Here is an 18534-nt window from a genome sequence, read left to right as displayed (position 1 = left end):
ATGTGGAGTGACCTCTAAATAAAAGTACAATCTTATGTGCAATTTAGCCCCTCCACAAGCAGCAACATCCCTTTGATGCGGGTGGTCCAGTCCATCAAACACACCAAGAGGCGGAGCTCCACCTTAGTGAAGGAGGGCTGGATGGTTCACTATACCAGCAGAGACAACCTGGTAAGACTGAAAACTCGGCATTGAACTCCTCTGAAAGTATATTTGTTGTTGAGACTTGTGTTTTCACATGTGTACTCTTGTTTTTACACAGCGGAAGAGACATTACTGGAGGTTGGACAGCAAAAGTCTGAGTCTCTTTCAGAATGACACCGGAGCCAAGTTCTATAAAGTAAGCGAGAAGTTATCAACTATGTGTACTCTTTATGAAACTATCAAGTTGTGTTATTGTAATTAAATATTTATAATATATTTCAATATGTAGTTCCAAATGTCTGTTTTAACTGAAACATTGATAGCCATCTTTTTATTTTAGTGAACTGATGCCATCTCGTCAGTCGGTTTTTATGTACTGTATATTGTACAGTGACTTTTACCCTCTTGAATATGTGAGGGTACAGCTGACTACCCTGACATTACATCTCTAATGAGGCTCATCATTGAAGCTTTGAAACAAGCTTAGTTTTCTTTTAGTCTTACGTGCAATTTTCGGGGGGCACTGCCTGCTCCACATTTGGTCATTGCAGTGCCATAAGAGCTTAATAACACGGTAATTACACACTGAGGACTCAGCGAGGGAATTGTGAGATAATTACTTCCATGTGTGTGTTGATGGTTTTGAGTGTCGGGTGTCTGGGATGTTTTTGTGTTATTTTCCATGTCATACTGTGTGTTTTAAGACACCTCGTCGCATTGTGGTTGGAGTAGTACTATAGTGGGATGATGCTTGGAATGTAGCTGTAGCTTTCATCACTTTTGTCCGTTTGCTGTCCAACAAGCCTGAAAAGCCTCTTGGGATCACCTGGGATGTTTTAATGGTCAGCTTTTATGTGGTACTCTGTCATCAACAGGGCATCTGGTTTTATTAAATACAGGGTCAGGCAAAAGGATCTGAAACATTTGTAGGTTAAATAAAAGGCAAATAAAGTAAAGAAATAAATAAAAAGGGTTTTTATTTTTGAAAAGTACATATAATGCCATTCTGTTTCATTATGTTTTAAAAATTAAATCAGTTTTGGGGTTGATTTTCGTTTTAAGTGGCCCTGAAGTTGGTAACCCATAATAAGATGGTTTTTGGAGCTGGTACAGAATCACATCTACTAAGATTGAAGTGCAAACGGAACGCTCGTTGTGTTGCAGTTACAGATTCCTTTGTTTTGATAAACGTTTCCACAATGAATGTTCGATGCTCACCAGTCCAATTCATGGCAGCAACTGAAAAAGAAACGAAAAACAATGGCATTATATGTACGAATATAAATAATGACATTATATTTTCGAAAATAAAAACACTTGTTTCTTTACTTTATTTGCCTTTTATTTAACCTACAAATGTGTCAGATCATTTTGCCAGACCCTGTGCATTCTAGAGGCTAATTTAAGGTTTATAAATGTTTTGTTATGTTATGTTTTAGCCTGTGTTTGAATGCATCATCAGCGGAAGACAACAGTGCATGGACAGTTTGAGGACTGTCACTACAGTGCTTCAGTTAATGCTCCAACTTGGAGAAAACGAGATAGAACGAGAGTTGTTCATTGTTCTGTGTGTGTTACATAAACTTAATAAGTTTGATGATTATGTTTTACATAATCAGTGTTTCATACAGTGGAACCTCGATTAGCATCCGCCATGGTCGGTGTGTTTTTCAGTTGACCAAATTTTTGCTTTGGTTTCCAGTTAGCTTACAATATGGCATCTAGCCATGTTAATACACCCCGTGAGTCCAACTTTTATATTTTTATTTTTGTTACAAAATGTCCTTTAAGGTTTAACATTTAAGGTTACTTTTACCTTCATTCATGTGTCCAACGGCATGATGTGGCAGCGAAATGAGTTATTTAATTCAATTTCTCACTTGTTTTTATCACATTGGCAACTTTGCCTCCATTTTGGATGATTTTGCAGCAGTGATGAAAAGAACAGCAGAGACCATGATTGAATTCATTATAAACTAAATGGCAAAAGACAGAGGTGATGTCTTTGTTGCTCTTGTTGCCACATCACGTCTTTGGCAAAAAATTAAGTTAAGGTAGAAATGTTCATTTTGAATTATTTTCTGCACGTAGAACTGTAATTGTAAACCTATAAAAACGTGTTCTTTGTTAACATTTTTGGCCTTATGGAACGGATGAATTGGATTTACATGATTTCTTATTGGACAAATTTATTCAGTTTGCATATATATTTTTTAAGAGCTTCTGGAACGAAGATTTCATTTATACTGTGTGCTAAATGAGAGTTGGTCTTCTTACATGCTACTGTGGCTAATTAGTGCCTTAGTGCTAATTAGGGCAGTACTCATAAAATGTATTCAAAGGTAGCAAATCTGTAGTTTTCCACCACTGTAACCTACAACCATTTTTTTTGTGGTCCAAATTCTGATATCCTGAGCATAGTCCTCTAATTTGACTGAAAGTGTCTCCACTGTTGCTCATCAGTATGTGACCACTGTCCGTTCTCTCTGCTTTATACTTCCAATCTGATTAGTAGCAGTCGTTCGGCGGCTCTTTTGCTAGGCATGACTGCCATTTTCCCCCATTTGGAAGCCATAACGTCCCAGTCGTTTGAAGATGAGACCCCTGTATTTGTGGCTTTCTCTTTTATGGGGTGAGGGGGCTTCTCTCTGTCTCTGCCGGATCGAGTCCTGTCACAGTCAAACGCGCGCCGACCCACCCACTCACTAATGGCACCACCCTTCAGAACGGTAGTTGCCGCGTCTTGGTGGCTAGCGGTAGCGCCAGTGGCTCGTGCTCAGATGGGGCCTCTGGCTGGCTCTGCCTTGTAATCAAGGAAACAGAGTGCTTCAGCCCGCCGCAGGGCCTGATCACGTGACCCGGCCCCGCTAACCACAAGCACTTCATCTGATACTCTGTGGTGAGCCATGCGGAAGGGGACAGCGTGTGCCTGTACGAGCACAGATTGGTTCAAACCTTTTTTTTTTTTTCATTGGAACCTCCCTCCTTACTTTGATTTGACAGTGAAGTTGGAGGGGAAGGGGAGACTTTTAAGGTTATTTCAACTGTTGTGCGTTCATAAGGACTATAATGTCAACTGTGAGACGACAGAGGACGACTTAAAGTGAGGCCCAGTGGACTGTGTGAGTTTTACATCTTTTATTTTATATAGATTCTAAACAGAAATCTCTCAGACTTTTGACACTTGATGCTTTTGCAGTTTTGTGCTTCAAAAACGCTTTTCTATTTGATTGTCTTTATTGAGATACTTCAGCATTGATTTCATTAAATTCTAATTCATTTTTATTTTGCCTTCTTTTCCAGTCAATGTTTAATACTTCCAAAAAAAAGTTTGCTTTAATATGCATCAAATCAGGGTGGCATGGCGGTTGAGTGGTTAGCGCGCAGACCTCACAGCTAAGAGACCAGGGTTCAATTCCACCCTCGGCCATCTCTGTGTGGAGTTTGCATGTTCTCCCCGTGCATGCGTGGGTTTTCTCCGGGTACTCAGGTTTCCTCCCACATTCCAAAAACATGCTAGGTTAATTGGCGACTCCAAATTGTCCATAGGTATGAATGTGAGTGTGAATGGTTGTTTGTCTATATGTGCCCTGTGATTGGCTGGCGACCAGTCCAGGGTGTAAATGAATGAATGAATGCATCAAATCAGAATGCCAACTCATTGACTTGTAATTTAGTTGCATTATTTGATTTTTTTCCGTCTGTCTCGTAGGAAATCCCTTTGTCTGAGATCCTCCAGGTAGAGCAGTCCAGAGACTACAGTAGTCTGGCCCAAGGCAGCAACCCTCACTGCTTTGAGATCATCACAGCCACCATGGTCTACTACGTGGGAGAGAACAATGGAAGCCATTATCACAGCCCTGCTCTGGCTGCCTCCGGAGTGGGCTTGGAGGTGGCTCAAGGATGGGAGAAGGCCATCAGACAGGCCCTGATGCCAGTCACTCCTCAACCTAGTGTTGCAATTGCAGCGGGACCAGGAAAAGATCACAGTAAGTTTAACCTTAAAGTATAAATTTGAAATCAATTGAAAGACTACTTCACTGCCAAGAAACAAGCTTACTTTAAAACCATGTTGCCATTACATCATTCAAAAGCTTGCTTCCCTGCATTACATCAACCTGTATTGCATTTAATTATCATCCGTTTGCCTTTCATCTCTCATCCGACCCATTGGCTTTCCAAAATACGCAGTATGCATACTTGTCCGATTCAGTCACACATAGCTTCCACACAGCCACTTTATTGTGTAATAAAATGCTTCAGCGTGCTGCATTCAGCTGCAATAAGACGGAAGATGCTATGTGAGCAATGCAGCTCTGTTTGTCATTACTTAAGGATCCCAGTGACCGCTGCATGCATCAGTTAACGATATGTTTTCGTCCTCCAGAAGAGCTGTCAATCAGCATATCTGTGTCCAACTGCCAGATCCAAGAGAATGTGGTGAGTTTTTTTTTTTTTTTTTTTTTTAAGTACTAATGTCATGCGTGGGTTTTCTCCGGCTACTCCGGTTTCCTCCCACATTCCAAAAACATGCTAGGTTAATTGGCGACTACAAATTGCCCATAGGTATGAATGTGAGTGTGAATGGTTGTTTGTCTATATGTGCCCTGTGATTGGCTGGCGACCAGTCCAGGGTGTACCCCGCCTCTCGCCCGAAGACAGCTGGGATAGGCTCCAGCACCCCCGCGACCCTTGTGAGGAAAAAGCGGTAGAAAATGAATGAATGACTAACTAATGTTGCACAACTTCCCTACATAAGCATATATTTGTGTTCTATTAAAGTATCAGAAATTTACCAAATGTGTCATGAATGCTACTGTCCTTTTTTGAGTCAACGGACATCAGTCTTGCTTTCACTTCTGCATTTATTTTTAAAAAGTTTAAATTTGGCAATGCCAGAAAAGTCATTTGTGTGTCCATCTTCTGAATATTGTTACTTGTCTTTTCTACAGGATATTGCTTCTGTGTACCAAATATTCTCGGATGAAGTACTGGGGTCAGGACAGTTTGGCATCGTGTATGGAGGTATGCCCGATGCTGATTAATCAAATGTACAAATATGATATCATATTCAATTTTTTTTCCACTGCCTGGTTTGGCAATTTAGGTAAACACCGAAAGAGCGGCAGGGATGTGGCCATCAAAGTTATTGACAAGATGAGATTTCCTACCAAGCAAGAGAGCCAGCTAAGGAATGAGGTGGCCATATTGCAGGTGATTCATTAAAAAAAACCTCATCTCTCAAATGATTGTTTTGATGAAGCTCTTCAATTGTATTCTTGTGTCTTCAGAATCTTCATCATCCTGGTATTGTCAACCTGGAATGCATGTTTGAGACGCCAGAGCGAGTGTTTGTCGTTATGGAGAAGCTGCATGGAGACATGCTGGAAATGATCCTGTCCAGTGAGAAGAGCAAACTGCCTGAACGAATAACCAAGTTTTTAGTTACACAGGTATGTGTTGGAGTGTTTTTTTTTTTTTTTCTTAAAATCAAATAACCAGCGATGTCTCAATTATGACCAGAATAGACCGGATCATTGTGTTTTTCTTTTTCCTGAAGTGGTTCTGCAAGCGCTTTTTGCATTTTTGTGTTTATTGTCTATCGCGGTCTCTCTGTCTCTGTATCCTCCCCTCTGTTGATGGTTTGTGTTATCCCACTGCACACAAGCCTCTGCTCAAGCTCCAGGCCTGTTTATTCTTGTGGGGAATTGTTTATGGGATTGGTCGGTGTGGCATCGGGGTCTCCTCCCTGGCTGCTGTGTGCTGGTGGCTTTGTGGCTTGATTAGAAGAACAGTAGGCCTGTGGGTCTCCTGTGATTTCTGGATCCCAAACAGAAGCAGAAGCTCCATTAACAACAGTGCCATTTGCCGTGGAAGGCCTGGTTCTGATGTGGCCGGGAGGACGCCTGTTAAAGCCAGGGTCAGCTAGGAGAGGCAGGCACTGTGGTTTTGGTAGGAGCCCTTAGACAAGCACACAATGGAAGATGGAATAATATGGATATTTAAAATTAAAATGGGCAGGTGTTGCCAAAACGTAGCGCTCAATCGACCAGTCGATCTTTGCTGGTTCGGTCGTCAAAGATTTTTTTTTAATCAGATCAGTGACCTCTCCGTCCAGAGAGTGACCAACAGACATGTATTTTGACTACTGAGCACACCAGGCATGCAACCGGCAAGCCCCAGCATAGAGCCCAGTCCCCAAAACCTGGCCATAGGCACCAGCGCATCCACTTCTGTACCGTACAGGCTGAACTTGAAACTGAAACCAGCAAAATGCAACAAAATGGAGAGCAGTGAAGCGCACAAGCATATTTATGAGTCAAATTGCATGATGACTAGGACAAATTAATACATGTTATGCTAATATTTGAGAAGCCCTTGTATGATGTGACTGTTATAAAGCAATGTTCTCTCATCAACTGCCATCGCTACCTGATGTTGCATAAATATGATTATACTCCATAGTATAGCATTTTCTGGGGATTTATGGATTTTCAGCTAAAAAATGTTGATGTTTACAACAGATCCTGGTGGCCTTGAGACATCTGCACTTCAAAAACATCGTTCATTGTGACTTGAAGCCTGAGAACGTTCTACTGGCCTCTGCAGAACCGTTTCCTCAGGTATAAGAAGCGTTCACCTCAGCGTGTCCACGCATGTGAATACGCGTGCAAAGATAAACTTGTTCTCCATCTACCAGGTAAAGCTGTGTGACTTTGGCTTTGCCCGCATCATTGGCGAGAAGTCTTTCCGGCGGTCGGTGGTGGGCACACCGGCTTACCTGGCTCCTGAGGTTCTACGTAGCAAAGGCTACAACCGCTCCTTAGACATGTGGTCTGTTGGCGTCATTGTGTACGTCAGCTTGAGCGGGACGTTCCCTTTCAATGAGGACGAGGACATTAATGACCAGATACAAAATGCTGCCTTCATGTACCCCCCTACACCCTGGAAAGACATCTCTACAGAAGGTAAGAAGAAATGTGTTTTACTGCGGCTCGGTGTCGGAATCATTAGACACGTACGTCATGTATGAAGTTCATGTATGAACTGTGAGGGTTTTAGTGTTTTTCATAATGCACTACAATTTTCACATCATCATTCATTCTCACAGCCACAGATCTGATCAATAATCTCCTCCAAGTGAAGATGAGGAAGAGGTACAGTGTAGACAAGTGTCTCAGCCATCCTTGGTTGCAGGTGAGTTTTTTTTTTTAATATCATATTTGCTTTAAAAATATTATTTCTACCCTCTAATCTGACTAAGGAATAACATGAATATGTTTTTTTTCTCAGGACTATCAGACATGGCTGGACCTCAGGGAGTTTGAGACACGACGAGGCGAACGCTACATCACCCATGAGAGCGACGACGCACGGTGGGAAGAGTATGCGGACGAGCACTGTCTGGTTTACCCCAAACACTTCATCATGGCGCCCAACCTTGATGACATGGACGAGGATCCCTAGCGGCACATGGGTCTTACTACTGCACATGTGATCAGAGAAACAGGACCGTCACAGGGGGACTTTTTGCAACAAACTTTGGGAACTGTGGATTTTCCCTTGCGCTATTCGCTGCAGAAACACAGAGAAGCCGATGATGAGCGGGGGAACCCTGGCGGTGTTTGTAGCATCATGCGCTGCTGCAACTAGCAAAGCTGAGGATGTGCGCCGATGAAAAACATACGGGAACTGATGATGAGAGATGACACCCAAACATTCCATGAATTAAAGAACATGAACTGTTTTCTACACTTTTGGTTCATGTTGAGTAATAATAGGGCTGTTTTTTGTGAGAGGATGTCTGCGGAAAGAGAACGTATCCCAGGAGTAAAGGGCACTTTTGTCTCTTGAGAATTTATCCCCAATACTGTAAGTTCTCATTTCTGAACGGTTTGTGAGACAGTCCTTTGGCATGAAACTGGAACTACCATGTATGTATTTGTATGTTATTTTAATGTATTTAGTAATTGTGGTTGAGTTTTGCACTATATTTGCATTGAACATTGTGAAGGAATAGAAAGCGTGTTTGCTGCTACAAAGGGCATGTCTGGTCTGGTCTGGTGCAAAGTGTTCAACAATGATAATCAGTGCGCTCGTATTTGCCTCAACGCGAGTATGAGCGGATGTATCACCTGAGATGGCAAGTGACTACGACTAAATAAGTTGTACTGTTCCTGAGTACAATCACTGAAGAGTTAAGTACTAAACTCTGTTCGAACATCGTGTTTCTATTTACCGTATTTTCAGGACTATAAGTTGCTCCGAAGTATTCAGTGGTAAACATAACAAAAATCAAATCAAATCAACTTTATTTGTATAGCACTTTTCCTGCAAAGACATGCAACACAAAGTGCTTTACAGAATTAAAAACAATTACCACAATTAAAAGGAAAAACAAATCGTAAGAAAGCCCCTCCCACCCTCCATACTACACACACACACAATCACACACAGTAGGGAGACATGGCATGGCACTGAGGATCAAGTAAACGCGATCTTTGGAGCCATCCACACTGGGAGGAGCCGCAGGCCGTGCCATCGGGGGACCAGCACCCGGGCCCCCCGACTCCGACAGATGGGCGGACCCCCACATTAAAGGGAGGAACCCCCAGCCGGCCGGTTCGAAGGGACCCAAGGATGGCACCCCCTCAGCAGACCCGACACAGCCCCCAGTGTGGAGGACCTCCCCTGAGGAAATACTGGAGTTAAAAGCTAAAAACTAAAAGCATAAAATAGGACTAAAAAAGAAAAGTTTAAAAATATTAGTTAAAATTAATTAATTAATTAATAATTAGTTATTAGTTATAAGACCTATACAGAAACTACACACCATAACCTGCATAGAAAGCTTTCTCGATATTCCAGAATCTGCACCTATTCCAGCTGTGTTTTAATTGATTCCACCTACCTCCCAACTGAATAGGTAATAGGTCCCCTTCAAGCAAGTTCACCAAGCTCTCGATCTCATTCCACATCACTGAATGTAGTGAAGTCTTTATCCTCGGTGCCATCACCGTCGCTGTCGACAGTATTGTTTAGTCTTTGTTCAATTACATTTTTTTTGATACACAAGTCCCACTTGTTTAGTTTACTACTAGCTCAAATTTGACTTATAGTTCTGAAAATACGGTTGTATTTAAATGGGACATAAGCATTCCAATTCTGGATGGTGTTTTGATGCTCCATGGGTAACTGAAGCCCTGCACAGAGCAGACGTGTCACATTGAACAAACTGTCCGTTCCGTTATCTAATTGATATGATGCTGTCTGAAATCGTTCACATGGCAGTTTGGAAGTTCATGTTCCTCTTGTCTTTTGGGAGTACATTCCAGTTTTCCTCAAATCCTTTTCTCGTCTTTGTTGCCGCTGGATTGGCAGGTGTTTTGTACATTTCAGTGCATACCAATAAAGACTTTATTGATGAGGGTTTTAACATCGTATCTGGAATATATTTTGCATTTGCAGCCCCAGCATAAGCCCCAAATCGTTTTGTTGCATCACTGATTTTTTTTCAAGTCGCAGGTTTCTCAACACATGGATGTGATTCTGGCCCAGTCGCTCACCGCAATGTGGGGAGTTTGTTGAGGGGGGGGACTTTGAAATGATGATAAATGCTATCATGAAACCCCCAGCCAAGTATCAAATGTGCATTCAACAACCGCAGTAAGAAATGACAGAGATTATGACAGTTATGATGAATGTACGTACTTTTTTTTCCAAACCTTACGGTCATTCCACTGGGATACTGGCTCGCCATTTTAGTCTTCAGTGGCTATCAATACCAGCCTGCTTTATCTACTTCCTTCAATTGTTTCAAGATGTGAACTTTGCTGCCCAAATGACCCTATTAACCCCTGTAGGGGAATAGTTTCTCCACTGAAGACACCCCCACCAAAAAGTACTACTTTTGAGTTCACAGAGTTAGTCTGCATATTCAAGTGAAAACCCCAAACTGTCCAACTAAAAATATCAGGTAATTTAGTGCAGCTTGCGTTTGTCAAACGTAATGATACATTGGGAGAAGATGTGCATCTGGACTGATTTAGTCTGGAGGGGAGGGGCAAGCGTCTCTACAGTAAATAAAGCGCAATGTCTCCCTCCTCTGGATGGACAGTGGTGTCAAGAAACATTTCATCTCTCTCAATTCAACATGATTCATCAGAAGAGACGAAATGCAATGAAAAGGAATTATGTATAAGAAAGAGTGACTGTGGAAAAACAGCCTTAGCGATATATTAGACTATTATTATATGTACATTTATATTGATACAAAATTAGTAGTGCAGTATAATTATTTAGAATTATTTGCAGTATATCATCATTAATTTAAAGAATCTTAAATAATTATTAAATCATTAAATATATTTTTTATAAAACTATTATCATGAGGGGCTGCATAGTGCCCAGTGGTTAGCACACAGGTCTCACAGCTAGTAGACCGGAGTTCAATTCCACCCTTGGCCATGTCTATGTGGAGTTTGCATGTTCTCCCCGCCACATTTCAAAAACCTGCTAGGTTAATTGGCGACTCCAAATTGTCCATAGGTATGAATGTGAGTGTGAATGGTTGTTTGTCCATATGTGCCCTGTGATTGGCTGGCCACCAGTCCAGGGTGTACCCTGCCTCTCGCCCTAAGACATCTGGGATAGGCTCCATCGCCCCTGTGGCCCTCAAGAGGATTAGCAGTAGAAAACTGATAAATGAATATTATAATAAGGAACAACAATATAAATAACAGCACCAATAACACACACACACATATATAGTATTTATAATAATATTGTATTCTCAATATATTTGTATTTGTTTAAAAACATTTTCATTTTATTTTCCTTTTCTTTCATCAAATGTGAACATTTTAAATGAAACGGGAAGTGAATAAATCGGTAATGATGATGCATGGAAAAGGGGTAGGAGTAAATAAGCTATGCTTCTTCCTACTCCTTTTCAGACATGTACAACAATATATTTTATTATTTACATTGTATAATAAAATGTAAATGTAATAAAAGCAATATTATTAATATAATTGTAATATAATAACATATATAACATAATTGTGTTATTTATATGTCATTTATATTTCAAATATGTTTTATTCACTACGTATTTTTATTGATTTATTTTTTGCTTTTCTTTCTATATAAATTCATTCATTTTCCTTAAGCAAATTTGTTAAGCATGTTTGACACAAACTTACAATTACATCAAATACACACATTATTATTATATAATATATAATAAGAATTATAGCAATAACATGTTTTCTTGTTATTTATAATCATTTGTTTTATTTTACTATTTATACTTATGCAAGCACTACGATTGACTGGCGACCAGTTCATGGTGTACACCGCCTCTCGCCTGAAGTCAGCTGGGATAGGCTCCAGCACCCTTGTGAGGATAAGCCGCAGAAAATAATTGAATGAATGATAAAAGCCTATGTAAACTAAAGTGAACTGATGTTTCCTAGTAGTTTTCTTTCCTGCCAGAAGGTGTCAGTCTTGTAGGTACTACTGCATGGTGGAATGACCTCAGTCAGTTTCCTAAATATTTGATGTTGATTATTGATTGATTTGATGAAGATTTGGTATGAATCCAACACAACCTGCACCATGAACAACATGACAACATGAAAGATAATTGTTAGAAATGACACCCGCAGATGGATTAGACCCAGTTTGATCTCAGGGTCTCGTATTTGTCAAAGCAGCTTTTCCTGCACGGTAGCTTCTCGGCAGTTCTCTCGTCACCTCACGGGGAGGTCTGTGTGTCACACGTCCTCATCCGACCCTCCCACCCCATCTTCCTCTTCCCCTCTCCATGCTCCATGCCGGGTATCCATGGGCTCCAGACCAAACAAGCAAACAAACAGAACAACAGAAAAGCCGATCACCCAGACAAGGTTGGGCTAAGAGAAATGAGGAGCGATCTTGTTTGCTTTCTGAGCCAGTTCCATTTCACTGTGATGGCGGAGGAGGCCTCCCAGGACTCAGCCATCCACATTTTTGTTTGACTTTCAGGGAGATCAAGGTGGTCCTCAGCCCTGACACATCATCTCCCTCCCGAATACACAACTGGCTGCAGCCTCCTTTACCTAAGCTATTCATTCTTTTCATCCAATTGTCAGTGCTGTCATTCTACACTACAGTATGGGGACCACACAGTTGCAGGTTCATGGGTGGATGACGCTGCTATAATAACCACATTGGCGTGCTCTATTATGCATTTTTTAATGTATAATGGGTCATTACTACACATAACAAAAAGGCACTTTGGTACATGGGTTTTGTTTGGTAACAATGGCGCTCACACTAAATATTCACACTGTGGACACATTCGAACATGTCCACCGTGAGGTGTACTTATGTTTGTTTACACTTTTTATTTATTTTACTTTAATTTGATCAATTGACAGAGGTTACAAACCAAATCAAACCGCCCAAAAATGCCCAAACCACAATCCAATCTTCTTTTTACTCTGTCAAAGTTAATTTCCCAAAGTGACTTCACAATTTATTCTAGGAAAGATTTTCAAAATGTACACAATAATCCACGATAAAAACATAAATACATATATAAATCATTCTGAACCTCCAACATCACTTCCTGTCCACCCACCACTTAGCTCCCGAAGAGAACACATTGATAGCAACACAGGACATACTTATGTCTAATGTATTGTGTAATATGAGTGACTATAGGGGTGTTAGGTCATGTCTACAGAGCTTTAATGGAAAAAAAATGTCTATCTCTATAGGTCTGTTTTTTTTTTTTACTATATTTGGTTCTTAATACCACATAATATGAATGCGTTGAGGGAATAGAAGCTAGAGTGATGAACGTTGGACAGGGCGTTGCGTGAAATGGTAATGGTTTAATTTCATTTGAACATGCATCAGATTGCAATTGAGTGCATCCCATAATTAGTTCACAGTTCCACATGTCCAAAAGGAGTAGGAAGAAGCAAAGCTTATTAAATCCTACCCCTCCATCTGGTAATTTTACAATCAGTAACTGTTACATTTGTTCACTTCCTGCTTTCCTAATATAGTTTTTTGTTTTTTTATTTTATTTTTGTCACGTACTAAAGTACGAGGTGACATGACCATCCAATGACATAATGGGTACCATAGTAAGTGTCAATATAGTGATATGTATAGCACATCATGACTGGTTCAAGACTCTTCATTCTTGTATTTAGCAAACATCAACTGCTTGTATTGTTTCTTGAATTGGCTCATCGTTGTGCATTTTTTGAGGTCCTTACTCAATCCATTTCATAGTTTGATTCCACATACTGAAATGCTATGGCTTTTTAACGTAGTCCTAGCATATAAGTGTTTCAAATTTAGTTCTTCCCCGAGATCATATTTCTCCTCTCTTGTAGAGAAGTATTGGATGACATTTTTAGGTAATTGGTTGTTTTTAGCCTTATGCATTATTTTAGCTAATATTTAGAAATATCGACGTATGTGTGTGGCTTGTCAGAGCGTGGCATCATCCTTTTGTGGTGAAAGCCAATTAGACGGGAAATGAACGCTGGAGACACTTTGGGGAAAAATGCAGATGAGCGACGTAGGTGTGTTTGATTTGGTGACTCCAGCTGTGCCCGGAGAATTCCCCTGACCCATCCTATGGACTGGTTGCTGTGTGAAGCCACACGTACCCCAAGGCGCAATACGCAACCCCCCTCCCCCCGCGAGCCTCCTTCTGAAAAGGGCTGGCCATTGACCTCTCAGGCAAGTGGCAATATTTGCTCACCTGAAATACACACATCTTGCCAATTGGGGTCGGGGTGGGCCGCGGACTGGGGAAGGAGCCCTTGATGCAGCTGTGGCCCAGAGAAAGAGCCAGACCGGGAAGTTTTGTGGCGGCGGAAGGGCGGGGGCGCTCCCTTGGCGGGGGGTTGTTGAGCAGTGTTAGCCCTATTGTGTCTTGAAGGAGGCAGGGACCATATTTGTTTGGAGCTGTAGGAGGCTGATGAGGTGCTAATCTGTTGAGTGGCCCAGTCATTGGGCCTCTGTTCCCAATAGCCTGTTAGCTGTCAGGGCCTGTAAAAAAAGGCACAATTTACGGGCCCCCATGACCAGCAACTGAGCCATCCGTGTCCACGGGTAAGCAAACACAGATTGGACACTTATGTTGCTGCAAGTTTTACCACCGGGCTCCTGGGGTGACACGTAGGCAGCCCCCTTTTCAGCTCTCTTCATGAGCTGTCGGCTCCCTCCGTGCTCCTCTGTAAACACTACAAATTAGCCATCTGCATATGGATGGGCCCCCTCGTCCATCCGAGAAGGTCTGGCAGAAGATAGGCTCACCTCTAATGCGGACCTAATGTAAATTCTCTGCTATCTGCTTCTAATTTTTGTGCTGTGCATACAAAACAAGGATAGCTTTCAGGCACGGAGACTGTGAGATTTTGTTGTGTGCTGCGCTCAAGCGTGAGGATAATGAAAGCATGGCGGCTAACCGGCTGTCTAAGATGGGTCACAGGTAATCCCAAACTTCAATTTCCCATCAGCCTGGAATACCGATAAGACCGGAGTACATATATAAGACATTGTGATGGAAAAAAAGAGAAATGGAGCAAAAGCCTCTCTCGGATTATGTATGTGGTCTAGTAGGTCTTCACAGCCCAGCACTTTTCCACTATTACCAGTATTACCTCATATAGTTTTGTCCTTCACTTCAATTAGGATTAAAAAGCTAATTTCCACAATGCAACTTCCTAATCACCGGTCCAGGTTTCTGTTCTCCGACAGCAGTGGCTCACGGCAGATTACAGCACGATGCCGTTTTGATATTTAGACATGTAGCTTCCCACGGGAGCTCGCCACTTTAATTAACATTGCACTACTGCTCCCCTCCTGTTTTAATTGCCTGCAGTCTGTGATTAAATGTGTATTGACTCTGCAGTTGGCCCGCTAATGAATAACAATTGGATGATTTGGTGATATTAAATCTTTTGGCCCCTAATACACACCAGGCACCCTTTTTTACTTTGAAAGTTCAGACAGACATTAAAAGGAGTCATGACATCTGAAACATGGACCCTATTATCCGTAATCCATTCAGTTAAAGCTAACACCGGAAATACATTAATGACTATTCAACTCTAAGGGCCAAGGAAACAATAAAGCAAATAGAAATAAAATAGAAATGTGAACTTAAATGCTATGAATAAATACATACAGTACATAATGTTATGTTTTTTTTATATATATATATATAATTTGTGTTGGATATACTTAAAAAATGTGATTAATCTCTCTTGTTTCAGACTGCACTTCCGGAATAACAAACAAAAAACAGACTGTGTACATATATTTATACTGTTATTCTGTATATTTTGAATTTTTCATTCTTTTTTAATAGATGTGTCTGCACCTACTATACCAAAACAAATTCCTAGCATGTGTTTGATCATACCTGGCAATAAACCCTTTTCTGATTCTGATTGTTTCATCAATAAACTATAAACCCATATCTTTGGAATGTTGTTTAAGTAATAGCAATTCATTCATTCATTTTCTACTGCTTATCCTCACAAGGGTGCTGGAGCCTATCCCAGCTGTCTTCAGGCAAGAGGCGGGGTACACCCTGGACTGGTCCCCAGCCAATCACAGGGCACATATAGACAAACAACCATTCACACTCACATTCATACCTATGGACAATTTGGAGTCGCCAATTAACCTAGCATGTTTTTGGAATGTGGGAGGAAACCGGAGTACCCGGAGAAAACCCACGCATGTACGGGGAGAACATGGAAACTCACACAGAAATGGGCGAGGGTAGAATCGAACTCGGGTCTTCTAGCTGTGGGGCTTTATAGCTTACAGCTAACAAAAACTCAAAAGTTCAAACTTCTGGTTTGTGCTCCAATGAGAAAAAAGCTGCACGCACTTCCTGAGACTTCAATTGTTCTCTTAGGGCATTTTCAGGTCTAAATGATTTTTTTTTTTAATTATCGTTTCATCCACAAGGAAACGGCCTTCTGGGGGTCCTGAAACTGTATATATATATATATATTTTTTAAACGGCTACCTGAGTGAAAAAAATCAGAAAACACTGGCTTGTCAACTACTACTCCATCACCTACTAATACCATCACTGACCTGTCACTGTCACATGACCAGAAGTCGACAAAATACCTGAATACTTCTATGTATGTTATGTTATGTCTAACTTTTTATACCTGACTGCTGCACCCCACCCCGTTTTTAGCCTTGTTTTAGCTCTGAATGAATGTTTGGATATTGTATTTTAATGCATCTTTTACTCTGTTTTTACTCAATTCTATTTTTATTTCTTTTTCTCTACTGTAAAGCGTCTTTGAGTTCTCTGAAAAGCACTATACAAATAAATTTTATTATTTATTATTAATTTGACTGACATGACTCACCCCAGTCGATTGCAAATTCATTGCATTCAAATCAAATCAAAATTCATTATAGCTGAGAAACAGGAAGAAGTTAACGGAGTTTTACTAAAATTAAACATAAAGTCCTTCCGTTTTCAATCATTTGAAACTGAACAATACAATAATCATTTACTCCAGTTCTTAATTGATAGGGTAACAATGTTGCATTGGAATGCTTGGATAAAGTCAAACATTCTTTGAAAATAATATTTTTTTCAGAAAATGATTTTATTTGTAATTGTAAATGAGAAACATTTAGTGTCAATAAAATGTAATACGCATAGTTTCATAGTAATAATACTTCTGGAATGTACCAAAATGACCACTTCAATTTGTCTTCCGTCAATTGGAATTTGAATGGATTACCGTTTGTAACCCCTATCTATCTATGTGCATTCTTCCGTGTCATGTGATCCGTGCACCTCTTGGTATCCCACCTTTCAGTATTCTCCTCCTGTGGTCCCATAGATGAACTGTCACCTTGTGTGATAAATGAAGGGCAGCGGTCAACACGACACCCTTTAGCATCTGCAATTCCCCGGATACAGTCAACTTAAAGCATATCCAATGGCATTCCCGGGCCACATTCCTTTCAATATCAAAAGGTGCGTATTTGAGGATATCCTTAGTGCGTTTACGCCTGTGTTTGCGCCCTGACCCACTGGGGGCCAGCGCAATAACTTTGGATCCCCTCCCACATGCATCTCATTGCGCTGACCACTCTCGCTTTTTATTTAGCTTGCCTTGTGTGCCTTCCCAGTCCAGCCGCTTTTCAGATTCATTTCCAGGTAAACACAGCGTGGCCAGCCACAAACCTGCGGCCAACAGGCGTTGTCACAGCTGTGGCAGATAATGGCAAGTCCAAACTCCAACCCGGCTCTGGAATGTTTACTGTCACCACAGGCAAGTTGGCAGCAAACATTTTGTCCAGCTCTTTCTAAGAGAAAGAGACCTCTAGTTATTAATTTTATTTTGATGAATTACACGCTTAACCCTTTGGCTTACCCTGCTTTGTGGGTGCGTTCACAGGGGATACAAAAGCCCGAAAAAGGAGCATTCTTCAATCTTTCAATTTCAGCTAAAAGAGTGGGGGGGAAAAACCCTCACTTTGAAAGTTGAAACTTAAAGTTAACACACTCCTGCCAACAACTCCTGGGTGTTTGGAGGAATGTTCCGGGAGTTCCTCCCACAGTGCAGGGAGAACCTTCTATCCCCCCCAAAAACCCCCTCCCTGGCCTCCACCCAACAAGTCCACAGCATCCGAAGCAGCAGAGAATGTTGTTTTAGGCAGGTGTTGCACTGTCATGACATTTAAGCGCTCATTAAACTTTTGACACTTTGCGTTAGCTCGTGTCATAACATTGATTGAATGAATGCTGAATGTGTGAAATGTAACGCTGCCCATCATGGAGGTTCACTGACAGACAGGAGCAGAGGTGACTTCTCCCCCCCCCCTCGTGCCGTCACACTATGGGGCTATCCACATGGAAATGGCGTTCTGGGTGACCCGAATCGGTGTTATTTGACTTTATTTGGCTTGTCATGTGACCAGAAGTGAGCTTTGACAAGAAGCCAACATAATATCTGAATATTTCTGTTGCCATGACTCCACCCAGTCAACATTCTCCTGATGCTTTGTTGTCGCCAACTCCAGACTAATTCTTCTAGGTTCTAAGTCTAGAAATTAGAAAGCGGAAGATTTAAGCTCTTCTTCTATAGTTTGCTGTGTCACGTCTCTTCACCGCGCCACACGTACTCGGTGCATTACATGGTTTTCACCCAGTAATCCATTGCTTCTGGATGGGAATATTCACTTTTTTCAAACCGACAAAATAAAAAATTCCGTGTGGACAAGGCCTATAAAAGCAGGATTTTTATCCATAAATGCAGTAAATTGAGAATAATTAAGGACTAATAAAGACATATTATCACTTTCTTTCATAAAGCTATTGCTTCAACT

The 18534-nt window shown here is 41.1% G+C and overlaps 2 protein-coding genes across 3 annotated transcripts in view; one reads left to right on the top strand and one right to left on the bottom strand.

The window, feature by feature from the left end:
• prkd3 (protein kinase D3) overlaps positions 1–9568 on the top strand; it is a 34815-nt gene extending 25247 nt beyond the window's left edge. For both annotated transcript variants that reach the window (XM_058090052.1, XM_058090051.1), the window contains exons 9-19: positions 48–171; positions 263–340; positions 3857–4133; positions 4532–4584; positions 5097–5169; positions 5252–5358; positions 5436–5597; positions 6669–6767; positions 6845–7112; positions 7256–7341; positions 7438–9568. In XM_058090052.1, the coding sequence (XP_057946035.1) occupies positions 48–171; positions 263–340; positions 3857–4133; positions 4532–4584; positions 5097–5169; positions 5252–5358; positions 5436–5597; positions 6669–6767; positions 6845–7112; positions 7256–7341; positions 7438–7611 (1501 nt within the window). In that variant the 3' untranslated portion in view covers positions 7612–9568. The remainder of the gene's footprint in view (positions 1–47; positions 172–262; positions 341–3856; positions 4134–4531; positions 4585–5096; positions 5170–5251; positions 5359–5435; positions 5598–6668; positions 6768–6844; positions 7113–7255; positions 7342–7437) is intronic.
• The window catches only part of qpct (glutaminyl-peptide cyclotransferase), a 122520-nt gene that overhangs the window by 43656 nt on the left and 60330 nt on the right, over positions 1–18534 (bottom strand). The window lies entirely within an intron of this gene.

Source organism: Doryrhamphus excisus, chromosome 13 (genome assembly GCF_030265055.1).
Source record: "Doryrhamphus excisus isolate RoL2022-K1 chromosome 13, RoL_Dexc_1.0, whole genome shotgun sequence".
Classification (NCBI taxonomy): Eukaryota; Metazoa; Chordata; class Actinopteri; order Syngnathiformes; family Syngnathidae; genus Doryrhamphus; species Doryrhamphus excisus.
Note: the sequence above shows the minus strand (reverse complement) of the source record. Positions and strands in the feature narration are given on the sequence as shown.